Here is a 26,526-nt window from a genome sequence, read left to right on the forward strand (position 1 = left end):
CAAGGGAAGCCCAGTTGTGGACCACCTACCTAGGGAGCCAGGTAGAAACACAGAGGTACGGTGAGATGCCCCATAGGCCAGTGTTCCCAGCTGGCTTCTGCATTTATTTCTATCAGCATATCAGCCAGCTAACCTCCGAGTTCAAAGCTGTTGCCCTGCGGCAGAGGAGAACAGCGTGTCCTGAACAGCCTACAAAAGGACACACAGCTCCTGGGTGAGATATGCAGGTAAAGGGCTGGATACCACTGAGGAGGATTATTTTTATTTGACTATTTAATTCAAGGTTTATTTGTTCCCTGTGTTGATACTGATGCAGACTCATTCCAGTTCAGAAGCCGTCACGTAGGGAGAAAGGAAATAACACAATCTGGCTCCTCTCTTTTGGCATCTGAACAACATAGTTCCTCAGAAGCACTAGAGAGGCCAGCAGCATGTAAATGCTTTCCCTCATGGTGACACAGACAGAACTTTCTGGTACTAGAGCAACCCCCTTCCTCCCTTTGACTAGTCACAGCTGCACGTACCTTTGGTGTAACATCATGGTTATGCAATGCTGACTCTCCCACTTTGCTCTTATTGTGCCTCCCATATTTGCGCAAGCAGAAGCCGAGAAGGAGCCCAGCAATGGCCTCCGAGAGCCCAGCCATTTCTCAACCCTCCTTTTCTGAGCCTGTACCGCTCCCACTGGCATCAGAGGTGAGCTGGGAGCACCAAACACCTCTGAATTGCAGCCCAGGAGGGCAGAGTTTTCTCCAGTTTCTGTCCAGAAGGAACCTGGTAAGGCATGAACACGTGGGCTGCCCAGTGCACTCGTCCACCTAAATGATGCAGATTCTGCTGGGATGAGCGCCAGTATTTACAAGTAGATCTAGGCTTGCTGCATCTCTGGGCCCCCGTCCTTTCTAGGTCACCATGACGTCCGCAATCATCCTGTTCGCCAGGACTAATGGAGCACAGATGTACTCTCAAGGGAGTGAGCGTGAACCAGAACCCTCATCTCTGGAACACTTCCCAGGAAGAACCATCTCCTCACCATCACATATCCCAAAGTACCTAAGGAGAAGACAGAGCAGGAAATTAAGCAGAGGAGTGAGTTCCTAGCATTTTTGCTGTTTTATCCCTTTAAGGTTCTCAAGCAGGATTTATGATCATGTCTTCTTCAGAAGAAAACAGTGTTGTGCTAACAGGTAAGCAGGAACAACCACAGTGAGATACAGATCTGTAATGTTTTAATTAAAGCACAGGTAAACAGTGAACAGCAGCAGACTTCTCAAGTGTTTCACAAGCCTCATCTTAGTCATTACTGTTTGCCTTGTAGGTTGCAAGGTGTCTAAGACTGCTCTCCACGCTAGCTTGTAGGGCATGGAGTGCAAAGGGACAAGCAGAACCTGGCTGTTGGGCAGAGCTGTGTACTAGTGCTTGTCCATAACAACTGAGGGATCCAAGCACATGGCAGCAATGAAAACGTGCAGCCTGCCAGCGTGAGACTGAACTGTGTCAGGGCAAGAAGAGATGTTTCATGCCAGACAGAAGACTAAAACATATTAAAAAGAGAAATGAGTCTTTGAAAGCATGGCCCAGGCAGATTCTCCCAGTGTGGCAGTAAAGACCCATGTTTCTGATTTATCGCTTTTGGCAGGGAATGTAGCCAGAATGTAAAATGCGGGTGATCATAACCAGAAATAAACAATGGGGGGTTCTGGCAGCACATTACCATCCACACTGGACAGTGTGGGATCCTCCCTGTGACCCTGACAACAAAGCAACAGCAGGAAGTGGTGTGGTGCTGCTGGCCATGGCTGTGATTGGCAACAAAAACACAGAAGCCTTTCTAATATTGCAAAGACAGAAATGAAATCCTTCTCTTCTTACGCAATGCTTGTCCTTCCTCAGCAGGGATCAAATCAATATGGGACCATGCAAAGTCAATGGTTTATTTCAAGGGGTTTTGAATTGGGCTTTGTAGGCAGAAGGGCATCAGCGTTGTTTCAAGCTCCATGAAGACACATTGGTATTTCCATTCCACGGCTATTTGTAGGACCGAAACGTGACTTTGCTCCTCTTTAATCCTGTTTAAATGTTACACTGTTTTAAAATAAAGTCTGTCAGGAAAAAAGAATCAAGTCTAGGGCTGGAATTATCCCTGGTAAAGACTGGGGATCCCACTTGTTAGTGAATGAGAATCACCTTGAAGGAAGTTAAGAACAACCTTTAGCTTTAATGTCGTATTTCCCCATCCTTTCTTCTGGTTTATGTTAATACCTTAGCCTTACTTCTATGGTTGGTGGTTTAAGCACACAAACGTGCACATGCATACACATGCAAGCGTGTCACTATAACACAGCTACCAAACCATACAAAGAGTATTAACAGTTTACTGCATGCCTTTCTGGAGGACATTAACAGCAGTAGAAGGAGAACTTTCATGTAATTTCTGGAAAAGTGCTACAGTTGTAGGCCAACTTACATAACTGATTTAGTTCAACAGAATTGCTTTCTGCCTTTAATCTGCTCAACAGTTTATCTTTGCTGTCGTGATCGGTTGAGCTTTCTTTAAACCGTTATGGATTAGCGTTCTGCTATAACACGTTAAAAGCTTAGCTTTGTTTATTTTTGTCAAGAATGGGGGAGGGATATCAGGTTCAAACGTTCAGGCAGTGGTTTATGAATGGTTATTTTTCTTACATGGCAATCAATATATTCAGGTACCAAATGCAAGGCACAGCTAAATGCTTCCAGAGACAGTACTAGTGGCTGGAATAAAAATACTTTTGAATTCATGAAAAAAAAAAACAAAACAGGAACTTTATAAATGTGCATAATTATTTTAATCTGTAAATACAAAATTTAATCCAGCATTCACATAGTTCATCACAACCACCAGCTCCGTATGGAAGACCAAAGAGTAAATGGTCTGAAAACTTAATTGATAAAGCTGGTTGAGGATTTTACTGTTTGCATTGTTGTTGCAATTTGGAGACAGAAATCCTGCCAAAAGCAATCCGTCATTCAACTGCAGGAAGGCAGTACACCATAATGCACATAAAACACCAAACAAACAGAACCTCAGCCACACCGCTTACAAAGAGGTGTTCAGATAATATTAACCACCCATTCAATGAATTTTCACAGTGGATTCATCAACTATGAAAGCGGATGATCTATTACAAGACTACAGTATGAATCCAGGTCCAAATTTCTACTATAAATTGATGAGAACAATATACTATTTTAAACCAAATCCAAAAATTAGCACACTTCTTTGACCTCTGTGTAATCTAAATGATTTGCAGATGCCAGCCTGGAACGGAGTGAGAGGTTGTGTTCCTGAGCACTGCCAATAATCCTCTGTGCAGCCAAACACTATTCCGAGGAAACACTAACTCTATGATCAGTTGTGCTGGCAAACTACAACCTCGCAACTTTCTTATCTAAAAGGAAGCAAGTAGGCACTTTCACATTCCTAAGAGCAACACAGACACTAGAGAAGTTAAAAACCAGAAGTGTCTAGTGGTGCTAGGAAAAAAAAAACTAAACCTGGGAAAGTAATTCAGAAAAGAGGAGGAAAAATCCAACTTATTTGCAATGAGTGTGCTGTATGTTTTGCTTTCTTATCGGGGGGGATCTTTATTCTGCACATTCCAGTGAATGGCCATTCGTTATTACTTCATCTTCTTTCTGACAGCAAGTGGAGCACCACTCCAGAGTTTCAACATTCCCTTGATGCTGCTCTGGTTAATACTTGTCTGCTATTTAAACAAGGCATATTCCAACAAAATGTGACTATATATGGAATTCCCTGACAAGAAAAAATTTGGATGCCCTACAAAAAAGAACCATGAACACAGAATACATACACAAACACACAAAACACTCCAAACTGCACAAACTCAACATGTACTAAAACAGGCTCTTGGTGGCAAAGGTCAGGTATCCAGTGTGACCGACCATCTCCCTGAGTGGCACGCCACTTTTGAACTGCACAGTTCCTTGCTGCAGATTAGCGCACGGGCTACCTTGGTTTGATGGGTTGCTGCTGTCAAAGCCAGTGCTAGAATTATCCTCAGCTGCTTCTCCAAGGTCAGGGATTTGCAAGCTAATTGTCCTTACATTGTACACTCGGAGCAGAATTTCCAAGGTGTTAATCTCTGTAAAACCAAATTCTTCCATCGCTAGGCAGGTTCTTTGGACTTGTTCAATGCAAGGGGAGAAAGAGCAGATGCGGCCACCTGCAAAACGAGACAGGTAGTGGAAAAGAGAGCAAAAACCAAAATGAAGCGCTTTTTATCTTTTTTCAAATTCTCACAGATGCACAGAGTTACTATTATACAGACAAAGTGAAAACATTTTTCAAGAAAATCTCCATGAGGCTACTATGCAGATGTAAAGCGTCAGCACAAAATCAAACACAGATGACTCCACAAGATGCTTCAGACCCTTTAAAAATTGCAACAGCAAATTCATTCATCTTCCAAATCCAGTGTTGCCCACATTTGTTCACAACAAAACCATTAAAGGTGATCTCTTTAGAGCAGCAACTCTTTTGGAATCACTATCCACTATTCTCGGCTGAGGCACCGAACTGGAGTTGGCACCTACACAAAGCCAGAAGTCATTCTCCACACACTGTACAGAGTTGCCTTCATTAGAATATAAGCGTGCGTGCACACACACTATGATAAAAGCTGCTGTGTTTATTTGAGAATGATGGTATACGTGTACAGAATAAAGTAATCTCTCCAGGCCATAGATGGAGTGCTGTTAAGGCTTTACCCTTTTAGTCAAGCTGACTAGCATGTCTCCTGAGCATTAAAGTTTACTGGATATCACATTGGGCAGGTTTACAGCAAATGCTTCAAAACTCCAGGATAGGACTTTTAAGTGATAAACTAACACTGTCTCCTTGTCTCTGCATAGATCAGATTTTTGATTCTAAATACAGAGTATTAATAGGCCCCCTACAACTTTCTGTGTGCTACAATGTCACCTTAACAGCTGAGAATAGAATGATTCAGATTTACTCTGGAAAGCCACAGCCAAATCAGATCAAAGAATTATAAGGACACTGTCTACCATAAAGCCAGGGCATGTGCTTTCACCCAGGACACAGTGTCCCACAAGGCAACTGCCCTTCCTGAAAGGCTTTTGTGCTAGGGGAAGGAACGCTGGGCAATGTGGCTTCAGCTATTGTTTTACTTATTACAATTAGATGAAAATGGTTGCTGACCTGATTTACATTCCTTCCCAGCCCTCTCCCAGGCTCATCCAGTCAAGCCTTCCAACACCAGTTGTCTAAGTAGTTAAAGAAGCCATGCAAGTGAGAGCAAAGCATCCTGCTAAAAATAGAGGCTATCCTGGGACTACATGAAGCCTGCTTTATCTCAAACTCCCCTTTTTTTTTCCTTTTTTGTTTCTAAAGTCTAAAAAAAGAAAGCATCAGGTCTGAAAGTGTCACGTCACTGTAGCACTCTAGTTACTGTGCAGCAATGATGTGCTGGGTACTGACTGGGGAAGAACACCTTCCATGACCATTAATCCACCATATACTAAGTAGGATTTAATTTTAGTCCTGAAATAAAGTCTCCACAGCCAGGGGTTCTTATCATGCATCTTTACAACAAAGTACCCTGGACAAGTAATTCCCTCGAGTGACAATTAAAAACCAAATCTAATAATCACCTGCAAAATTAATGCTGGTATGTGTCATTATTAACCAATTCTGTTGATGCTGATTTAACTGCACACCCAGTCCGCTAGCTCCCATGAAATTAGATTTTTATGTTCATCAGGATGGCCAGGGCTACCAAAATGATTCTGAATCAGACAGCTAATCTTTTCTGGCCAAAGCAGTACACACTTCCACCACGTTTGTAGATGTAAAAGAGAAAAGCTGAGGAAGAAATTTCTGTTACATAATTAGAAAGCTACTATGATGCACATATGTTATAAAGAAAGATGTTATATTCTTATTGTGTAGGGAACTGAACAAATGTCTAACTTAGCTAAATGTCAATTCACAATAACTCTTTGTCTGCAAAGCAAGAATGTGCAGAGAGACCAGAGACTTACTACTATTTCATTCAGGCTTTTTGTTTTTGGTGTTTTATATTGCAATAAAAAAGGGAAATAGATTTACATTTACAGTAAGTCTGTTCTTATTTATTCTGACTACAAGGGTTTCAAGATATGTTTAGGCTTTCAAATTCACATGCTCTAGATTTACAGTCAAAAACTAAGAAGTCTGCACACAGCTGTTGCCATACAAGCTGCAGAGCCGCCTACGGTTCTTGTCAAGCCTTCAATTAAAGGCAGAGCACCCTTCATTTTGCCTCGGGATGGTCAGCTGAGCACAGCATGTCAACACCAAACTTGGTGATGATTTATCAGACTGCCTCCTTGCAAAGCGAACTGCTTGGGGACATAGGGTTACAGAAAGTAGGCTTTCAAGCCACTTGGTAGGGAAGAAAGCTTTTGCTTGCAATAGCTAATATCCAGAGGGGAAGCGCAAAAAATAATGTTACTTTACTTACTGCATTGCTGGAAGCTTCTCAGGTATGAAGAGTGAGAAAACAGCGTAATGGCTGGTATTCCATATAACTGAGAGCATCCAGTGTGTTTCAGTAGTTCTGCCAATTTAATATTTTCCCTTTTGCACCTATTGTTCTCATTATTATTATACATCACTCCCAAATAAACATACCTACAAACAACTTAGAAGCAAAACCACCATGCATCTGTCTTTATGGATCCTAACAAGCAGGAGAGGGGCCTCCTCTGCTTTTTCCTGGACACACCATAGGGCAGGCCGGACATGACTTGCAGGCTGGACTTGTTTGATTAAGCAGATATTAAGAGACAATTGGAAACATACAATTCGCAGAAGGTTGGAAGGCAAAAATGAAATTGCAGCTCCAGCCTGTGAGACGCTGTCTAAAATAGAAAGATTTGGTAAAGCTTCAATTGCCATGGTGTGTTTAGACAGCAAAAAAACTGGACTCTGAGCAGCAGAAAAACAGCACTCAAAGGGACATACTCATCTGTTCTAGGAGCAGATCTTCAACAGACCAGATGCTTCTGAATTCTCTACATTGTGGGCTGCCCTCTGTACCCCCACCGGATTACCAGCTAGGCAACACCCTTTCTGTCACAATGACCAAACAGATATAAATCTAGATTTCAGCATTCACAATTCTCAGATTCTCTAAGAGCCCTCTTGTCCTTTTAGACATCAAGAGGCATTTAGGGCTTAAAGGACTTGAATATGCATTGCTTTGTCTTGCCATGCCAAGGATTCCTTAGTGAATGAAGAAAAGACATGTACTCCCTCTCTCTGCTCGCTGGGGCACACTGCTCTGTCTGTGGCTCAAAAAGGGGTGGACTAGACTAGAGAGCAGTGAAAACAACTGAACGGAAACTTTTTAGTACAAACGGAGTTTGTGTTCTTTCAGAGCTCTCCTTTTAGGAAAGCTACCGTTCCTAAATTTGGTTAATGAGATCTGTGTGTCACCATAAATTGATATAGTAATTATCTGAGATTAATCCTGTTCACATTGGGAAGCTGTGTGAGCTTTTTGATCTGAAGAGCTGTCTAGAAATGTGTTTATTCATGTATAATGCATCTGACAAGTGCTACAGTTGAGGAGAAGAGAATAATGAGACTGTATGAAAGACTTAAATTTTTTTCTACCTTCAATTTTACAGGGACTGAGTTAGTTTGAAACATTTAATGGAGAGGTTAAATCTCCTGAATCTGTAGGCTGGAACAAGCCCACACAGTCCTGGCAGTCACTGTAACCAGCAATAGGGTCGAGAGGATATGAAAATTGAAGTACAATTCAGACTGGAATGATTAGAGAAGAGAGCTTAAGGGAAGGGGGAAATAAAAGAGAAAATTTGCATCCACATAGCACTGTACATTTTAACAGACAGTATCTAATTAGTAATCAAGGGACACACCCTTGCATCTTTCCAGGAGGTCAGTGCCTTGGAAATTGCTCCTCCTTCAAGAGCAGTTACTGGTGCGTTCCCGTGCAACTCCAGCAATTTTGTTTCCGGTTTGTCTGAGCAAGGACTAACACCTCTACCAGTTCTATTTAGCTAATAACTGCATTAGGTTTCAAGTATGGAAAATCTGGCAGTGCTACCCAATTGACAAGAACTCCAGTGCATGCTTACAATACACAAAACACGTCCAAGTTTTGTGCTCTCACTTCTGTAGTTATAGTATGTGTCACAAGTGCTCTAACAGGTTTTTTCATCATCCCAATATTATTCAGAAGATGCAAAAAGAACATATGTAGCGCAGCACCATTAAGTTCCAGAGAAAAGGGCCTGTAATTTTAGAAATGGTTCTGTGATGTAAAGAATATAACACAGCATTTTTATCTCTGGTAAAAGAATACAGCTCTGGGTTTTGGGACTTCAGTGCATTGTCATAATTGGCAGATTATGTTACAAAGATCTCATGGAAGAAAAAAAATCACACAAGCATTATCATTATGTAGGGGTGAGGCAGGAGAGTCACTGAGCAGCATCACCATGGCATTTACTCTGCGCTAGTAGGACACTAAAAATATTGCCTCCGTAAAAGGGGACAGAACGTCCTTTAAGTGAGTGTGCTCGTGGGCGATTTGATGTAGCTTCCCTGACAAGTGAAATTAGAGGATTCGGCTGTTGGAAGAAATTAAAGGATGTTTCTTGATTCAGAAAAGAAAATTTTCTCCAAATCACTTGCCAGCTCATTAGTAAGAGCTTGATGTGATTTTCTGCAAATGTGACCTTAACCTCTACATTTGTAGGTGCATCGTTCAAAAGGAATTTATTCCTGCTCACTATTATGGGCTGGCAAAAGCATGCAACAAGGAAAATAAAAAATCAGTTGGCTCCGAATTGGGGAACAAAACTTAACAACTTCCTTTGAGGATCCTTTCATCCCAAACTACTTCCTATAAACTGTGTAAAGGCCAATAGCTTTGGTCGGCATTCCACAGCATGGATTACGATGCAGGAATCCTTCTGCTTGACTTTTGACACGTGAGAGAATCACTTTTACTTCAGGCCAGGCCCATCACGTGCACCTAACCTACCAATCCCTGACAGACCAGAGCTAGCTTAATGCCCTCCAATGAGATACAACAGCTGGGGCTGGCCCAGCAAGCAGCCAGTGCTTGGGAACCAGACCAAGCTTTGTGGGTCAGCACCCAGTCCTAGATCCTAGTGGGGCAGCTTTGCACTAGACCAGATGGCCCCTCAATGTGGACAGGATATGCTTCAATTTAAAGTTAGTTTGTGGATCTTTAACCTCACCTTGAGTTAATTTTCCTTCGAATCAAAGCAAGTACCACACTAGCAAAGGCTGGTGCCAACATTTCAGCAAGCACTTATTGCTTCATTCATTTATTCCAAAACAGTCTCCTGGGGACATGAGAAATGTTAATACTGACTTGAGTACCACCTGCATGGGTGGAGGACAACAGAATGCTACACTGTCAGGCTCCACTTCCTGCCCTAACACATTCCCTGTGCGTTCTTGAGGTAGTCTGAGCCCAAATAACATCAGCCTTGATGTCACTGCCCTCTTCTCAGTGTGATTCAGCCTGGGGTACTCCCTACCCTGACACCACAGGGGTGAGACTTGTGGCCAGGGATTTCAGCTGCTCCTCAAAGCCACATCTGGGTGGTTTAAAACCGGATCATGAATAACCTCTGGGACTCAAGAAAAATAGCCAGTGAGACCTTCTACATGGACACGGTATTCCCTGAAAGCTCAGGGGAGGAGGAAGGCAAGCCCAAATGAAAATTGAAACTAGCTAAACGAGACAATGCCTTACCTGCACCACAGGCTACTGGGAGGATGAGATATTATTTATTCTCTTATACAGCATCTGTAATAACCAAACCTGGCAGGTTAGGACAACAATCAATGGCTATGCTAAGGGGAAAAAAATGCAAACAAGACTTGTTTTAAGTCCGTTGTGTACAAATGAAACAAATATAAGACTTTGGAAATGAAAACCTACTACTACTACAAAGAGCACAGTACTGCTGAAGGGCTTCTGTGATGGCAGGAAACACAGAGATGTTCAGAGGGAACTTTCCCTGCAGAGTTTTGGGGGGAGACCTGAAAGCACCATGTTACCTGATTCAGGTGATATCTCAAGGATCACAATTTGACAAACTCATAATTTAGAGGCTTTATGATGCTCAAGAGGGAGTGGCAAGTCTGCATTTAAGAGTAAAGTCTTTAAAAGAAAGAAAGGAAATAAAAGAGGGGTGGTTTTAATAATTTTGTGACTCAGACTGTTAATTTAAACACCACCAAGGACCGATTTGTAATGAAAGAGGCCAATCCAACCTAATATAAGGCTGTATTTTTCCATCTCCCTACCTGAAAATTTAAAATCTGTATGAAAACTATTATACAAATGGGTTTCTGCCTCATCTTCCACAGCCTTGGAAGAAATAGACAATATTTATAAGAGTAGAGTAGGTGGGTGCAGAATTATATTCAAAGCACTACAGTATTCAGCTGTGAGATGACTGTGAGTCAAAAGTTTCAGAGCATTTAAGAACTGTAGAATATCGAGGATATTTTTGTTACCTCACAATTTTTTCATTTTGTTACATTCACAATTTTTAAAGTTTAACCTGAAGGGATTAACAGCAACTTTGCAAAAACCACCAAGGTCAGATACTGGGAACAGCAGCTATGACTATAGAAAAGCATTAATCAGCAGATGCTGCAAAAGAAAAAACAGTGCAGGTCTGGAAATGAAAGCTAGTTCTGCAGTGCAGCACTGCCCAAGAGATATTACAAGCAGCATTTCTGCTGAAAGTGTGACTGGTGAAATCAGCACAGAAAGATGCAGTTAAGATGCATCCCTGAACGTCGGCAGAGCACATCACCAGAGAACAAGAACCTTCGCGTCACAAACCTACTGTGCCATTTTATTCTTTTAGCTTTTCAGAGGTGGGCAGTGCTTTAAATGGGAGGCCAAGCTACTGTAAATAGTGTATTTACAGCATACTGCAAGGCGTAACACGAGCAATAAATGTACTCTGTAAAGAGCATCATTAATACTCAGCCGACTAGAAGCTGCAACTATTCAGGATCTTGAGCTTAAGTAGGAGAGAAAACACTGATATGATAAGGTTTTGTTAAGGTTAAGAACTCTCTCATACACACTGTCTCAGCTGAACACTCTATAATGAATATTGCAGTTTTAAAGAGGAGGCTAGCTGATGCTATATATTGAATTTCCTTAGCTCTGATTTCATTCAAAGTACCTTAAGACTTTAGGGAATAAATTATCGCTATCTGGCAGTATAGCTGCGATATTTGCATGGCACATCACAATAAAACCCACAGTATGAATGGTTCAAATGTGACCCTGTCCAGATGTGAGAGAGAGAGGGTGGAGCGAAAAGAGTGGAACAACTCCTTTTCTCCAGTGATGCTTTATCACTATACTAACCCTTGGAATGGCAGTGAACAACAGCAGTATGTGCACAGACTGTTCTTACTGCAGAAGAGCTTTAACTATTCGAAAACAAAACAAAGCAGCACTATAAAATTATCTGCCTGCGGTAGGGAAAGGGAAGCAGTTACAGATACCCTTCTATCGTATTTTAGATTTTACAGCAGTACAAAAAAACCCACAACAAAACTAGCTGCATGATTTGGAAAAAACCAGAAACATGTGTAAGTCTGTACCTATTACTACTGCAATCAATTATATTTTGTATGAAAAACAGATTTTGTTTATATGCAAAATCAAAAAAAATGCCCCCTGGCTCAGGTACTATGAAACCCAAAAGATGAGCCTTAGACTAATACCAGATCTCAGACACTGGTGGCTGTTTGCAGCAAAAACTGCAGCAAGGAACAGCAACTTCGCCTTTTGACTGGTATGCAAAGTGCATGATGCCACTTCACAAACACAAAAATGTGGGATTTTAAAGTATTATTTATATTGCCTAAGCAGATGTAACCTTGTAGCATAGCACAGAAAAGTATAGCCAGATGGTATGGCCAGTTTGGGACTATAATACCTTTTCTAGGATTTCAAATGCTGGAGTGAGACAAGAATTCACAACTTAGAACTGTTTAAGCAGCTCTGCTTAGTATTCTAAACATACACTACTTAAATAATTCAAATTGGACTGCGCAATGCAGCGCCTTCTAAGCTGGGAAGTCAGCTGAGTGTTGTGCTCACTAGATTAGATAATTTGAGCATGGGAAGGGCATCGTACAGTGCAGTGAAAATTATTTTTTTCCCAGGACACACTGGAAAGCAGCTACAAATTAAGCTGTAACTCTTGCAGGTACAGAGTGCTAGCAAGTCTCTACCTATTCACTTTTTAAAGAAAGTGTGTGTTACATTGGTATCAGAAAGCTTCTAGAAAATTTTCAGTAGTAGCTGAGGTAGCCTAACAGCTGGGTCAGTCCTGACTCAGCAAGGTAATGCATATTCAGTGACCTTTAAAGACAAGTTTAAATCCTGTGATTTCAAGAAGACCTAGTAATTCACTTAGTCAGGCCTGTGATTACATATTTTAACAAAGAACTGGGCCTTGGCACATAATCAAGTTTTATAAACTCATGTCCCAGCACATGCACTGTTCAGCACTCCATGCTCTCTTGATTAGAAAAGTCACTTTTGTAGATGGAAGTGATCTGGCGCAAGTTAGTTCAGATCCACAATAGTATGGTTACATTAGTGTAACACTACTTAGGGGAAAACTCATTCCAGGATGAAAGAATGATTTATTCACTGAAGCTGATTTTTCAATAGGGAAAAGATTTATAATAAACTGATGAAATCCATCAAAAATTTCAACAGCAGTTCTCACTTGCTGTCACAATCCCGGAATAACTGGCATAAGCTATAACAGCCTTTATGTTCCTTTCCCACTGCAACCAACAGCAAACTTCTCATTAGCTCCAACAGCAAAGATTTAAGGCAGAAATTGGCAAGCATATTTAAGTATAACCACCTTTTCTTTAACATTACTGATGGGGTGCTCTGTTAAATAGGTCCAAATCTGCAATGATTGATGTGAAGTGCATCTGAACACCTTTTATACAAACACCTTTCATACAAACACCTTTCCACTGAATTGCTGAAAAAATTTGCTTTCAGCATTTATCGTTACTGCTGCTTCGCACACACCTCAGATCTAGCAAAATGCACCTGACAGAGGTTCAAAGGGCTTTTTATAAACTGCCCATGCTAATTGTAGCAGCTAGCACAGGCCTGTAGGAAAAAGTTGTTCTTGTCCTTTCAAATCTTCCACTGTAAATTGAAGACCTCTTTTGAAGGTTTTTCAGCCTTAGAAATACCTAGAGACTGACATTTGAGAACAGTGATCGCACAACGGAAACGAGCAGATCTAGCGTATGGCTCAAAGGCAGAGATGTGTGCACACACAGTACTTCCCGAACAGAAAGAGGTAAGTGCAGTTACCTTCAGGTTTTAATGCTGACTTTGCATGTCCTATGGCTTCCCATGGAGATGGAATATCTAGGAATACGGCATCTGCAATGTTTGAGACACCAAACCCATTTTTGCAGACATCCTGGTTGGTCACGGTGACCAGATGCTCCACCCCATGCTCTCGAAACTCCTCCCTGGCCTTCTCAGCCCTCTGTTGGTGGAACTCCACTGTGTACAGGTGCCCTGTGGGAGCCACTGTCCTGATGAGAGCGTGGGAGAGGGATCCGCTGCCCGTACCTACAAAAGAAAAACAACTCATGAAATGCCTTTTGACAGTGCTAAACATTAGAACAAAGGTCTTCTCCATTAGTCCTGCCAAAACCCAAAGTCCACTTACCCAAAACCCAAATGAACAGAAACCACTGGTTAAACTACTGAAAGAGAACAGTCCTTCCTTCACAAGGAGAGGGGGACTAAAAGACATAGGAAACAGTCTTTAGGGTCCTCAAAGCATTAATTAAAAATCTGGCAAACTCAGGACCTGTCCTCTCTCCCTGGAGTAGAATAGTAATGTCAAGGGTCAGCTATAGCTCTAACAAGTGCCACAAGAGAACAGGAGGAAGTAAATGCAACAGGAAAAATTCAGGGAAATTATCCAGAGAGTTTTTTTCAAAGTGCCAGACTCTTCGAGGGTGAAAAGAGATGAAGGCAAATTTTAACATATTTTCAAAACCTTATACTTCATTAAAAGAAAGAAGAGATGTTGGCAAGGGTCCGTGTTTGAAAGTCCTGTTGACATCCATGCAAACAAATGGCTTCAGCATATGGAGTCTGTTTAGCCCAGGCCTCTTAAAAGACACTGGCCACCCTCAGCTCCCACTGACATTATCCAAAACTAAGGCCTCCGGGCTCCTCGCAGTCACACTGACCAAACAGCCTGATTTCACATGTGACTTACATACATACATGCCTACACAATCTTACTGAAGTCTAATGAGATCCATCACATACCTGAAATTGTATGTAAGTACAATTACGGTGTACAACCACGGACTAACTATTAAGACACAGATTTTTTTCCTTCTTTTAGTTCGATAATTTAGGAAATTTTTTTAAATGATCCATTGGAGTATTAAATAGATGAATGACTAATAACCAGTGTTTTCACTGAAGAAAACTCCCATATACCAATTCACATTGCAAATTACTCACTCAAGTGGCATTTAACTGAATAACCCCCCAAACTCAAAACCCCACAGCAACCCCAAATTATCTGTGTTTACTGATTTATAATTCTGTACTTGGAACACATTTCTCCTGTAGAAAGAAAATCTATTTCTAGCTATCTTCAATGACTGTTCAGGCTAAATTTCAGCCTAAAGCAAGTTCTTTCAACTAACATAAATCTTAAAAAACTTATAAAGGACAGAACCTGAAGTACGGCAGTGGTGGAGAAAGCTCAGAAACTAGTAGAAAGGAAATTAATTAGGGGACACAGGGGCTGGTACAGCTGCTTAATTGGAGCAATACTTCCCGTAACTGTTCAGGAAGTCAGAGTTTACTGACGGATCCAAGGTTCTTGGCCTCTAGTCACGTAAGGGGAGAAACATTCTTGTGGCACTGCATTTAATCCGACAGCTCTGAAAGGGGAGCCATTCAGACTGTAAACAGAGCTCAGGGCCCATGTTTGCCCCCAGAACAACCGCCTGCACTGCAGAATCAGCACTGCTCCTCTGCTTCCCTCTGAGAGGGCTCTGACCCCAACGGGCAGACTAGCACCTTCCCCCCAACTTTAATGGGGCAGATTAGACAGGGAGAGAGGACCTACAGATTTTAGCACTGGCCTCAGAGAGGTCCAAGGGAAAAGAAAAACTGACACACACATTTATTTAAAGGGAAAATCCGTGCATTCATGCCAGTATTAAAATAAAGCAAACAAAAGGCAAAAGACACTTGCATGTGCACACATGAAAAACTATCTGGTCATGGCATCTGTAGGCTCTAAATGTCAACATAAACTTTTCCCTGGTCAAAAGGAGTAATGGTAGCACAACAGCCATGTGGTTGTAAAAACTCAATGATATATGTGCATAGCAAAGAAAGCACTTCATTGGTTTTTTTTTTTTTAATGACAAGAGCAGGGAACTATTGTTCACAGGATGCTAAAATGACTGAAATTCTGCCTTTACATTTCATGCCAGAAGGCACTATTGCACAATTGAGAACTTTTGCAAACTGACAGAATTTAATTATTTTACCTCTCAAATGGGTCATGCTGCACGCTTTCTGCATCTTTCTCTGCTAATCTAAAGGAGTGAACAGAAGGCCTGTCAGCACAGCTGGGCTGTAAGCAGAAGGGAGAGGCAGCTTGTGCATGTATCCAGTTTCCTTATTCATATTCTTTTACATTTTTAATCACTTTCGTTTTAGATCTGCTCTTAAAAACACCACAGAAGATACTGTTTGTCTTCTTCCTAGGAAAACCCATTAAGTATTTTTGGCTTCTTTTCTTGTACTCTTTTTTTTTTATTCACAAACACTCCAAGCCAAATCCTGAACTAAAACCAGGATGTTGGAAGTCACCACTTGCAGGCGTATTACAGACTGAGCTTTTGTTAAACAAGGTTGCCAGGAATTATTTATTGTTGACTGGCTACCACAAACATGAGAATAATACATATGTATCACATTTTAACATATCAAATTCTATCACACTAACATCATTAATGAGAGTATTTCTGAAGATGTTGCCTGCCTTCTCCGTGACAACACTCTCAAAACTGCAAGAAACAAAGATGGTTATGAACCGTGCACCATTGTAAAATCTATCCTTGAAGAGATGACAGATTCTGAACTCAGTCCTGTGAAATGATGACCCTCAACTCTCATGTGCCTGATAGTTCAGCACGCTTGATGTAATTCATTAAGAATATGAGGGTCTGGCAGTTCAGCATGAGTCCATACTCAACACAACCCCTGAAGCCCCAGCAGCACTGTCTACAAAAGGCAGGGGTTCAACCTTATGTTTCTCTGATGTTGTAGAAAGGGAGATGAATGTTTACATTCGCCCTCTCCCCTGCAAATCTGCAACAGTCAACACTTGAGCCCTCCTACCACCTTCTCAATTCCTTTTCAATTCCTCTTTGTTCTTATTTCAAGATCACTACTGGGAAAAGCAGTATTTGGCAAAATATGACTCAAAGAGTCTTAGGCACCAGTTTGGAATAAGTTCTAGTCAGATTCAGGTTTCCTTGGGCAATGAAAGGTATCCTTAGCATGATACAGAATCAGTCAGGAAAGCAGCAAAACGCAAGGAGTACTACTGAAGACATGAACTAGAATGCTACCAAACCTGAAATATCACAGCTGAATTACCTGTATAGCAATGAACCAAAAAACTGAATGCTCAAAAATGACTATTTTGTATCAGAAGAGGCAAGTTAAGAACTGGATGGACTTCAATAGATTTTCATTCTCATACAGGTGTGGTGAAATGCCTATGTTCCTGGTTTGACCAAGAAAGCGGAAGGTAAGACAACTTCTAGAACAAATACAGTTTATAATTTTTATACCAGGACGCTTGCCCTTCTGACAGCTTGCACTATAAATAGCCTTAGAAACTATTTGCTCTTTACCACAAGACAATGCCCATTTAACTAGAGCGTATTAATCATGGAGCCTATAGAAGAGAGGTAAAACGACGATAATTCAAACTGTACTGAAGACATTCTTAACACCACTGCTGCTGTTTTTAGAGCTCACTTAGGTGAGCACTTAGGTCATTGCTAATGCCTTTGGAAAATATGATGCTCTTTTACATTGACTACTCTGTGATCTTAAACATCTTAGTCAAAAAGCAGACATCTGTGTTGAAGGCATTTAATAAGACACTACAGGGTCCCCAGTATGCCATACTCAAAGCTCAAAATCTGAGGAGGAGGCACCGTGTAGGGGATCAGCATGTAGACTAAGAAAGTGGTCCATCTCAGTCCAAAGGCATGAATTGAGATCCTGTGTTAAAACCACGAGTTAGTTGGCTAATGGCCCTGCAGACGGATGTAGTATCCTTCCCTTCTTCCTGAGCTCAAGCACACTCTGTTCTTCTCTGATACATTTAAGCTCAGGGGAGTGTTTCTGCCCTCTCCCAAGACAAGGAAAACACTGCAGTTTTAGAGGGATCTCAATCTTAAGAAGTCAACACCTAGATGAAACACTCTAGCTCACCACTTACTGATACCTCCTTCTGATTTGTAGACAAGTAAGTATTGATCAGATGAACTCCCTGATCATTCTCCTGACCTCAAACAGATCTGTTCTTCTCACTCTCTGCTTATTCAAGTGACAGGTTTTCCACAGAGAAGCCTCCACACACTTCAGCCATCTTGAGACAATGTCCACATTAAGATCATTTCTCACCTTTTCAAAGCTGCAGTGGACAACATCTGAGCTGTTCAAAAATAACGTGTGCTATTTCAACACAGTATAGATACACATCAGAACACTGTCAAAAGAAACACGAGTGTTACCACAGTATCTAGCATAGCACTTGACTGATAACCAAGTAAGAGAGTATATTTTTACAGTTTTCTGTTTAGTCTGGTTTTATTCTTGCAAAGCCTATCTGTCTAACCTCCTGGAATCCCACCCATGCTATAAACATAAGTGACCTGATTCTGCATTCCACTATATTTCCTCATTGCAGGCTATCGCTTGGCTTGTCTTCCCTAAAAATTTCTCATCATGGCTGCTTCTTTTTAAAAAAGGAACTACAAATTGTGATTTAGGACCTATAGATATTTACAGCAGTGCATAAGCAAATGCATTTTGGAATAAAGCTGAAGAAGCTTAAGTGCATACATAGGTTCATATTGCTTGAAAAGAGGAAAAGTGAAAAAGTATAAGGAATATTACTTAATACTGGGTCAATACAGTATCTAATAATATTTTAATAGAACTGAAGTTTCTGCTGCAAAATTTGGCTACCTAAGATATTCTAAAATGAGCAAATACAACAAAACAATGACAGTGTTGCTGTATTTGTCTCCTAGCTACGCCACTTAGACCTAGCAAATAGTAAGGCAGGTCATGAGTCAGCCACGAGAACGGAAGGAGCCTCAAAACCAAAGGAAAATTAATCTTTAGACAGAGCTAATAACTCCACAGCTACTATCTGTCAAGAAACACTGAACAGAGAAAGACTGCTCACTGTACATGACAAGTTTATGTAACAGGAAAATAATTCTTAGCAAATATATTAAGAGATACTAAGCATCTGATGGAAACTAACCCTAAGATCTTACTGTGAAGATAGTCAAGGGCACAAATCATGGTGGCAGAGGTGAGACACAGCAAAAGCAGGGACAAAGAGAGGGAGGAGGACAGGGAGGGAAAGAGCTTCAAGGAGATGAGCTGGCAGCTGAAAGAGGAAACAGCAGATCAAGAAGCTCCCTTTACAGAAGATTAGCTCTTTCTCCTGCCTATCTGTTGTGGACACCATGCTGAAATAGACATTTTAGGCAGCAGCCTGCAAGTCAGAGAGGGCCACTGCACACTGAGCAGACTGCGGAGTTGGGGGAAGGATAGCAGGGAAGTTTTCAAGATTGGCACTGCCTACAAAAGGAATGGGAATGTGAAAACTGAAAAGAATTTTTCCTTAGAGATTCAAGAGTCAGAGTTCTTTAGGGAGGGCTCTTCTGCAAACGGACATAATATTGTTAAGTTCAGAGCTGCATGAGAAATGCGCGTGGCGGTCAAGTGAAATGATAAGATGAAAGTGAGTCCAGAAGGTCTGGAAACAAATGCTTTAGGGTAGGAACAGCATTCCTCATCAGCTGCAGGTCAGCCACAAGTCTGAATACATTAGAGGGATGCCTCATGTGGCCACAGTTTTGGTTGAGTTGTTTGGTATGTCAAGAGAATACTATGCTCTCTGATGTTTGTACTGATGAGGCCCTTCTTATACTTCAAAAGGTGCTATACAAGGATCAGGTTTTCAAATTCTTCCCACACTCTAACCTGAACAGCTGCTAAGAGGTAGATAAGGGAGACATCATAAAACATTGACTTAATTAGTATGAGCACATTCCAAAATCAAATTAATACTTAGAAACTTTGGTCTGTATTTTACACTAAAGATAGAGCTGCAAACAGTTTACATATACTTATGCCACAAAAACTGTAAAGACATGAGCAGTATTTGTCAAAAGTCTATAAGCGCTTCGGAAGAGTCATAAGTATACAGCTGACTTGCTGGGACTCCACAATAAACTATTAATCATTTATTGAGTATCCATTAATCATTAAGTCCTCATTATTTTTTTATGAGTGTACTCTTAACAAAATCTATAGCCAGGCTGTGAGTTTGAAAATTTCATAATTATTTTTGAGAAGCTCTAGTGTAAGGCCGGCCAGCAGCTCTCATTACTCCTCCACAGAGAAACCATGAGAACCCAGAATACTGTTCTCAGTCTTCAGAAATCCAGTCTGTGGGCTCAGAAACCCATTGCTGTGTGGCAATGAACAGGGTTTAGCAATTTTTAATTTGGGATTTAGCTGAAGGGAAACGAAAAATCCAATTAACATTTTTGCTCATGTGAGTCTGATTTTGTTGGTTGCTGAAGGATCACTGGGATGGTGGTTAGAATACTTTTGACTAAATTACATTTTGTCTAAATACAATGCTCCATCGAAGCCAAAATATTTCTGAGATTTATCAGATTAAACGAGGTTTCACAGTGCTGTACTGCATTCCCTGAGCAATTTAGAGGGTTAGGACAGACACTTGTTCAGGTCTCACCAGGGAGAGAGGACAGTAAAACAGCCTCGATATGTGGGGACTGGGAATTAAAAACAAAGGGTTCCACACTCTTTTGATTGGAAAAAATATTTGGAAGGTTTCATATTGGTTCATATGTAGTATAAAAATAAATGTAAAAAACTCAATATTTGTTGTCAAATGGAGTTGTTTTACTACAGGCAGCTGTAATCACTGGACTGAAAATAGCCTTGCCTGGGAAGCTGACATCAAGATTAGTGTTGGAGAGTGTAGCCACACACAAAAAAAGATTCAGCTCATGCCTTCATCTAGACAGTGGCTGCACGTGCAATGAATGCAAACGGGATCCGAGTTACCTGACGAATTAAAGTTTCACACTACCAGGCCACCCACAGAAGGTATTTTAGCAGCTATCTCAAGTATCCTTTAATTCTGGAAAGACTCAGCTGTTAAAGACTATCAGAGTGGGGAATTCCTCAGACCAGGGACCAGTGCTTTCAAGAGATCTTAGCTCCAGGAACGGTGCTAACAGTTTTTAAATCTCAACATACCTTTATAAATTAGAAATTAGCAGAAGAAAGAAAAAGGATCATATTCCTACACCTCCATCATGAAACATCAGGCAGATGCCGAGTTCCCTTATAGCCTCAATAGAGCATGCTTGGATCATTTTAATTATGCATGCACTGCTGACAAGCTTGCTCTTTATGTATTTATTAAAGATGATTAAAAATAGTAAAAACTGTATTAATATGTTTGTATCATTTATGACAAATCATGACTAATCAATTTAAACTGCATAATTCAATTGATATAAAATTAAGCCTTCTGGTTATTCTACTGAATTTTTCTTATCACACACAAAAGATCATTTACACTCATATTCACAGCATTACAACATGACACAGAGGGTATTTCATCTCACTTTATCAATCCTTTCTTCATACATTCTGCTTGCTTACACTGGGTAAATGCACGGTACTCTTCCACAGTCTAATTAGTAAGACAAGAGGAAGAGAGCCTGGCCTGTTTACAGTGCCTACTTTGCCAGTCCGTACAGCAACTATCTATATCAGTTCAATTTCAAACAATAAAAAAGGCAGACCTCCATGCTAATTAACGCTCAAAATACATCTAAAACCAGCACCAGTAGGAAGCAGACTCAAATGTCATTGCTAGACCAGATTTCCTGTCTTGTTTCTATTAATCGCCATTGGGCTGGTTCTGTCTGGGCCACACAAGGTTAATCTAGAACTAATGATTTTGGATCACTGAATACTGTCTAATTTAGGATGGCACCAAAGTAGGTTACATCATCACACTGGAGGCTCCAGTTGTCAATAACTGTAAAATTTTTAATTCAAATCACCCCTTCTGGTCAGTTGCAAGCACATTTGCAGAATGAATCTTTCAAGCACAGTGAATCTTTCAAGCAATACAAGCAAAACTATAGTAGTAAAACTGTTCACTTTTCCCGGAAAGCTGAAGTTATAATACTTTGACAGCATAGGCATTATAATAAACCTGGGGACAGTTTCCCATTAGCAAAAAGGATTGTTTGTGGCTATGACTTTTGACTCACAACATTTTTGGGAATCTGAATAGGTTATCTCATCAAGCGTTTCCATTTCTTAGCTGTTTAGATAAATGAACTTTCAAACATTTTCACCCTCTCTAGGTACCTTTTACGTTACTGAAAACATATGTGCAGCTCTGTACTTTAACATTCGCCTATTCCAAGTGAGACAGAACATGGAGCAATTCAAACCTCCCTCACCCTGAATAATTAGCTGTGTTTATTTTTCCCATTCTGTCTAAACATAGCAGGGAGGGGAAGATGTGAAGAGCTCCCCAATGATCAATACTGCTACTTCCCATGACAACCCTAAAAATGCCTGATTGTCCTACAAACCAAACTATAAACTCATAGGACCCAACCATTTTAGCAGTACCAGAGGTTTCTGCATATGGCTTTGCCTGTTTCAAGTGCTGCTATACAGCAACCAGCTCCATATACCACCTCCTTCTTAATGGGTGCAATTGGATGCAAAGATAAGTGGTGTTTCAGTTGTGTTGGAAAGTGGTCATTAGGCTTGAAAAGGTGTCCAAAATTATGCTTGGGTGGGAACAGGAAATGTTTAATGCAAGAAAATGCAGTGCAGCACAATCCTGTCATGCTGATCCTTTGCTGTATCTATGCTTGAGAGGGAAGTGTATGAAACTGCTTCATAAAAAGACTCAAAGGAAACAACCAGAAAAGAACAAGGACAAACTACCTCAGTTCATATTTTTCCAAACTACAGAGATGCACTCAAATCAAGCAAGCCTCATACTGCCTGTAGTAATAAAGTCATGCAGGTATTACTATAAACTGTATTTAACCAGGAAAATATCTATTAATATAAAATTTCCTCACTTGCAAATTAAGCAAAATCATGGAAGCCGTAATAAATTAAACCAAGTTTAGAAACAAAACACAGCCCTGTGATGAACACATCATCCATTGTATTATCCAGCTACAGTGATTTTACATGCAGTTGCAGTGCTACAAGTGGATCAGACTTTGGAAGAGAAAGATGCAATACATGTACTTATATGGTATCACATTATATAAATACTGCCAATTTATTTCCCTTATTAGCTCAACATCCTATCATCACAGTCTCTTTCACTGGGTGATCTCAACTCTGTTCTCTGAAACTGCAAATTCAAAGCCTGAACTTTGATTCAAATCATGTATTTAAAAATATTTTTTAAGTACTTAACAACAGTTTTAGAAAAGGGAAAGAAAAATGCTTATATATTTATTCTAAGAAAATTAATCAAACACATACTCAAAGGTATACCCGTACATAAGGCCAGCATACTGAGGTAACATCACTTGTTGAAGAAACAGCAGCTGATAACACGTGCACATGAAATAGAATTACTCAATGTGTAGACTGGGAAAATTATATCACAATGGAAAAAAAAAGAGACCTTTTGCAAAATATAAAGATAAGCCTGTTTTTTCATTAAAGTGTTGGTGTTAGTTCTTAATAAAGGATTTCAACATATTAATTATTACCTGATTCACATACTATGGAGCCTGGCTTCAGTTCTAACATCATGGTGATTATAGAGATGTCAGTGGAATACAGAATCTGTGTTCTGTGCGGAAGATTCATAGTCCACAGTTCTGGAGTTGGATGAAGAATGAACACCCACCCTCCTTTACTGCAGGTCACTTTGGAGCCATACTTCTTGCCTATGAGGTCTGTGGAATGCCTGATGACCCCATACTTAGTCTGAGTTACAGTGCCATGCTGGACTTTCACAGGAAACATGGATTCATGGCCCAAGAACACAATAGCTGTGTCACCATCCTTTATCGTATCTCCATATTCAACAAAACTCATTGTGACAGTCTTGTAGTTGGCTGGTGGTTGTCACCTAGAAGAGAATAAATATGCCAAGAGAGTTTTGCAGGATCACAATGGAGCTGAAACTACAAACATAAACCCAAGTAATTCTATTTTCCCCAATACAGAACAAAACCATACTGTGCAAATAAGATGTTAGCAAGAGAACTCCATGAAGTTCAGGGACCTCCCTGCCACTGCACTGCTGATCCAATTAAAATCAATGGAAAGATCCCACAGATTTTAATATAACCCGTATTTTTCCCATTTTATGGTACATTTTAAAGAAAATTTAGGAAATAAATTATAATTTACTCAAAACTTGCAAGGTAGTATCAATTTCAGCACTCTGTTCAATTCCAGTTCAGAAGCTCTCAGAGTATTGTTGTTAAGTAGTAACTTTTATTTCCATCTGCTGGCTTATCCCTTGGTGACTTACAACATAAGACAACTGTTACTTGCCTGGATATCAATCACTAGTTATTAGGACCACTAACAAAAGTTTACTTGAAGGTCTTCCAAATGAAGGTTTAGAGATAGGATAAAGGTAGTATCTGCATTAATTTATGCATAAATATGACTAACTAAAAGGAAAAGAACAATATTGTGGCCTTTAATATGCCATTGGGGGTGCAAAGTAATTGTCCGGGAAGTGATCTGTGCTGCAACTAAATGTAAACAACCATCTGCAAACTAACGCGAACAGTTGTATCACTTTAGCCCCATGATCTCAGAGCTGTTTGGAGAACTACAATTAAATTTTGTTGCCTTTGAGAAGATCTAGAAATGAGAAGGCAGCTTACAATGAAACGTGGCATTGCGTTTCAGATATGGCAGCTAACTGTCTAAGCTGCAGGTTGATCAGTTCATGGAAGGAAGTAATGGTAATCCCAAAACTAGAAATTAAAGCCTATGACAGAAGGCTCTGGAAGTCAGATTTCTGGTACTTCTTCCACTACAGAATTAAAAGCAGCGTTACTTTTAGTTTCAGAACAATGACTTGATTCCAGTGCTTTTGTACTGAGTGTGTAATAGCTTGGTCCTACTTCATCGTTTTCATTAAAAACTTTTAGTTCTCAAATTCTAGTCTTTTTTTGTTGACCAGAACTTTTTGTGGTTCAATTTGCTGTTAAGCAGCTAGATTTAGAATTCTTCCACTGCAGTCACTGAGACTGATAAACAGATGTGCTTGTGGCCAAAACTTCCATAACTTATGACATGCTTATTGCATAAGGTATTCAGATGCCAAAGCAGAACAGGCCTGTCTGGACATATGGTGAAATAGTAAGAAGGGCATCCCATGAGTTCAGAAACATATACATACTGGACTTTGTGAGATAGTACAAATGCTCAACCGTGTTTTATAGCTTGCACCTTCTGATTATATTAATGTCTTAATCTTTCATAAATGACACTTGTAGTTCTCACTCTAGATAGTATTAATGCAATGCAGTTTTCAGATCTTAGAACAGTACCATTTGAAAGGAGCTCGACTGTAATCCATTTCTTTCACATTATTTAGACTGTAGTTACACCCATGTGCAAAAGCAACATTCCTGCAGCATTTCTGGAGGGATGTGGAGAGAATTATTCTCCATTTGATTACACAAACGGGCTTCCAGTTTCTTTGCCTTCGAGCCGCTCCACTTTGCACAGCTAATTGTCACAACAGTGTATGCTGACATCCCAAGTGACAGATCTCTTGGGCTCAGATCGTACCCGCCACTAAATTTGGGGTCTGTGAGTAGTTTTGGTAGTTTCTTTGTCTCCTGCTATGACAAGGAGCATGGTGATCTACAAGCACTAATTTTCATTCATTTTCAATAATTTTCCATTCCCTACCAATGCGGGGCCTCCTGCATTGGTGTCACCTCCGTCTCCTTTACTCTCTGGGTAGCACGCAGATGTCTTGGTACAGTATTACTTTTGCCACATGGTGCTGTGGAGTGGCAGTAGAAGGGAAGGTGAGGCAGTGGCTTGTGGCAAGGGGTTAGGACTTTTCAATGGGCTTGCCTCAACTTTACATTTCCCTTGACTGCAGCGACCCAAACTCAATGACCCAGGCGATCGCTTGCAGCCTCACAAGTTAAACCCCTAAAGTGATTCTGTGTTCCCTTCAACCAAACCCAGATACACCTCTCCCTCTCCTGACTGGCTTCCACACAGACCTACCAAGCTGCCTCTTCCCTCTCCGAGATGCCTGGCTGCTCGACACGGCAGCAGGGGGAACCTCCGGAGGAGGAGGCGGCGGCGGAGGCAGGCGTGACCGTCTCACCTCCCGGGCAGCGCAGCCCCCCCCCCCCGGTAAGAGGAAGGCCGGTGAATCCGCTCCCTGGCCACCCTTTGCAGAAAGGCCGTCCCTGGTCGCAGGGCCTCCCGCCCTCCCGGGGGCCGTTTCTCCCCGCGCCCCCTCAGCCGCAGCCCGGCTCCCGTGCCGTGAGAGCGGTAACGCCGTTCCGCGCCCTGGGAGAGCGTGAGCCGGTCGCAGCGGACCCGGGAACCTAATGGCTGCTCCGGGGCCGTGTCCAGGGTTGACTGATTTAATTCGGTATTTGCTGGGGTGGGGGTTAAAAGCACAGACCAGGCAGGGAAGGGGAGAAAGCCTGCCGGCGAGCTCAGAGGAGGGATTAGCCTGCAAGAGAGCAGCATTAACCCGTGACGGGCCCGGGCGGCGGCTCCGCATGGAGCGGCAGCGCACTCGCCCCAGGGCCCCCGCCGCTCCTCAGGGCCTCGCGTCCCCCCGGCAGCCACCAGCTCGCCCCGTCCCCGGAGCCGTTACCTTCCGGGGCTGAGCCCCGCCAGCAGGCCCGGCCCGGCTCTCCTCACACGCGGTGCCCGCCCAGCGCCTCCTTCCGCCCCGGTCGCAGGCTGCTGACGCTCCCGCCTCCCCGCCGCCTCCGCCCCCGCCAGCCCT

At 41.4% G+C, this 26,526-nt stretch overlaps 1 protein-coding gene and 1 long non-coding RNA gene across 3 annotated transcripts; one reads left to right on the forward strand and one right to left on the reverse strand.

Moving 5' to 3' along the window:
• Positions 1 to 674: 674 nt before the first annotated feature.
• Positions 675 to 1,426, forward strand: LOC121233750. The gene is made up of 3 exons (XR_005933842.1): positions 675 to 777; positions 907 to 1,187; positions 1,319 to 1,426. It is a non-coding gene; the product is annotated as an uncharacterized LOC121233750 (long non-coding RNA).
• TRMT61A (tRNA methyltransferase 61A) lies at positions 1,213 to 26,506 on the reverse strand. Of its 2 annotated transcripts, none has more exons than XM_030031279.2 (4): positions 26,392 to 26,506; positions 23,279 to 23,643; positions 13,467 to 13,733; positions 1,213 to 4,229 (listed from the first exon to the last, which is right to left on the reverse strand). In XM_030031279.2, exons 2-4 carry the CDS (start codon positions 23,607 to 23,609, stop codon positions 3,901 to 3,903), a joined length of 927 nt encoding a protein of 308 aa, XP_029887139.1. In that variant the 5' UTR covers positions 23,610 to 23,643; positions 26,392 to 26,506; the 3' UTR covers positions 1,213 to 3,900. The 2 variants fall into 2 exon arrangements, with proteins under 2 accessions (XP_029887139.1, XP_029887149.1); XM_030031289.2 differs by lacking the exon at positions 26,392 to 26,506 and adding an exon at positions 25,785 to 26,131.
• Positions 26,507 to 26,526: the final 20 nt, after the last annotated feature.

The sequence above is a fragment of the Aquila chrysaetos genome, chromosome 2 (assembly GCF_900496995.4).
Source record: "Aquila chrysaetos chrysaetos chromosome 2, bAquChr1.4, whole genome shotgun sequence".
In the NCBI taxonomy this organism is placed as follows: domain Eukaryota; kingdom Metazoa; phylum Chordata; class Aves; order Accipitriformes; family Accipitridae; genus Aquila; species Aquila chrysaetos.

Excerpts from the sequence above, each read along its gene's own strand:
- TRMT61A (XM_030031279.2), bottom strand. The coding sequence starts at position 23,609 with ATGAGTTTTGTTGAATATGGAGATACGATAAAGGATGGTGACACAGCT. Across the intron at positions 13,734-23,278 it reads CTCCATAGTATGTGAATCAG|GTACGGGCAGCGGATCCCTC; the intron begins GTAATAATTAAT and ends TTTCTTTTGTAG. Across the intron at positions 4,230-13,466 it reads GTCAGCATTAAAACCTGAAG|GTGGCCGCATCTGCTCTTTC; the intron begins GTAACTGCACTT and ends CTCGTTTTGCAG.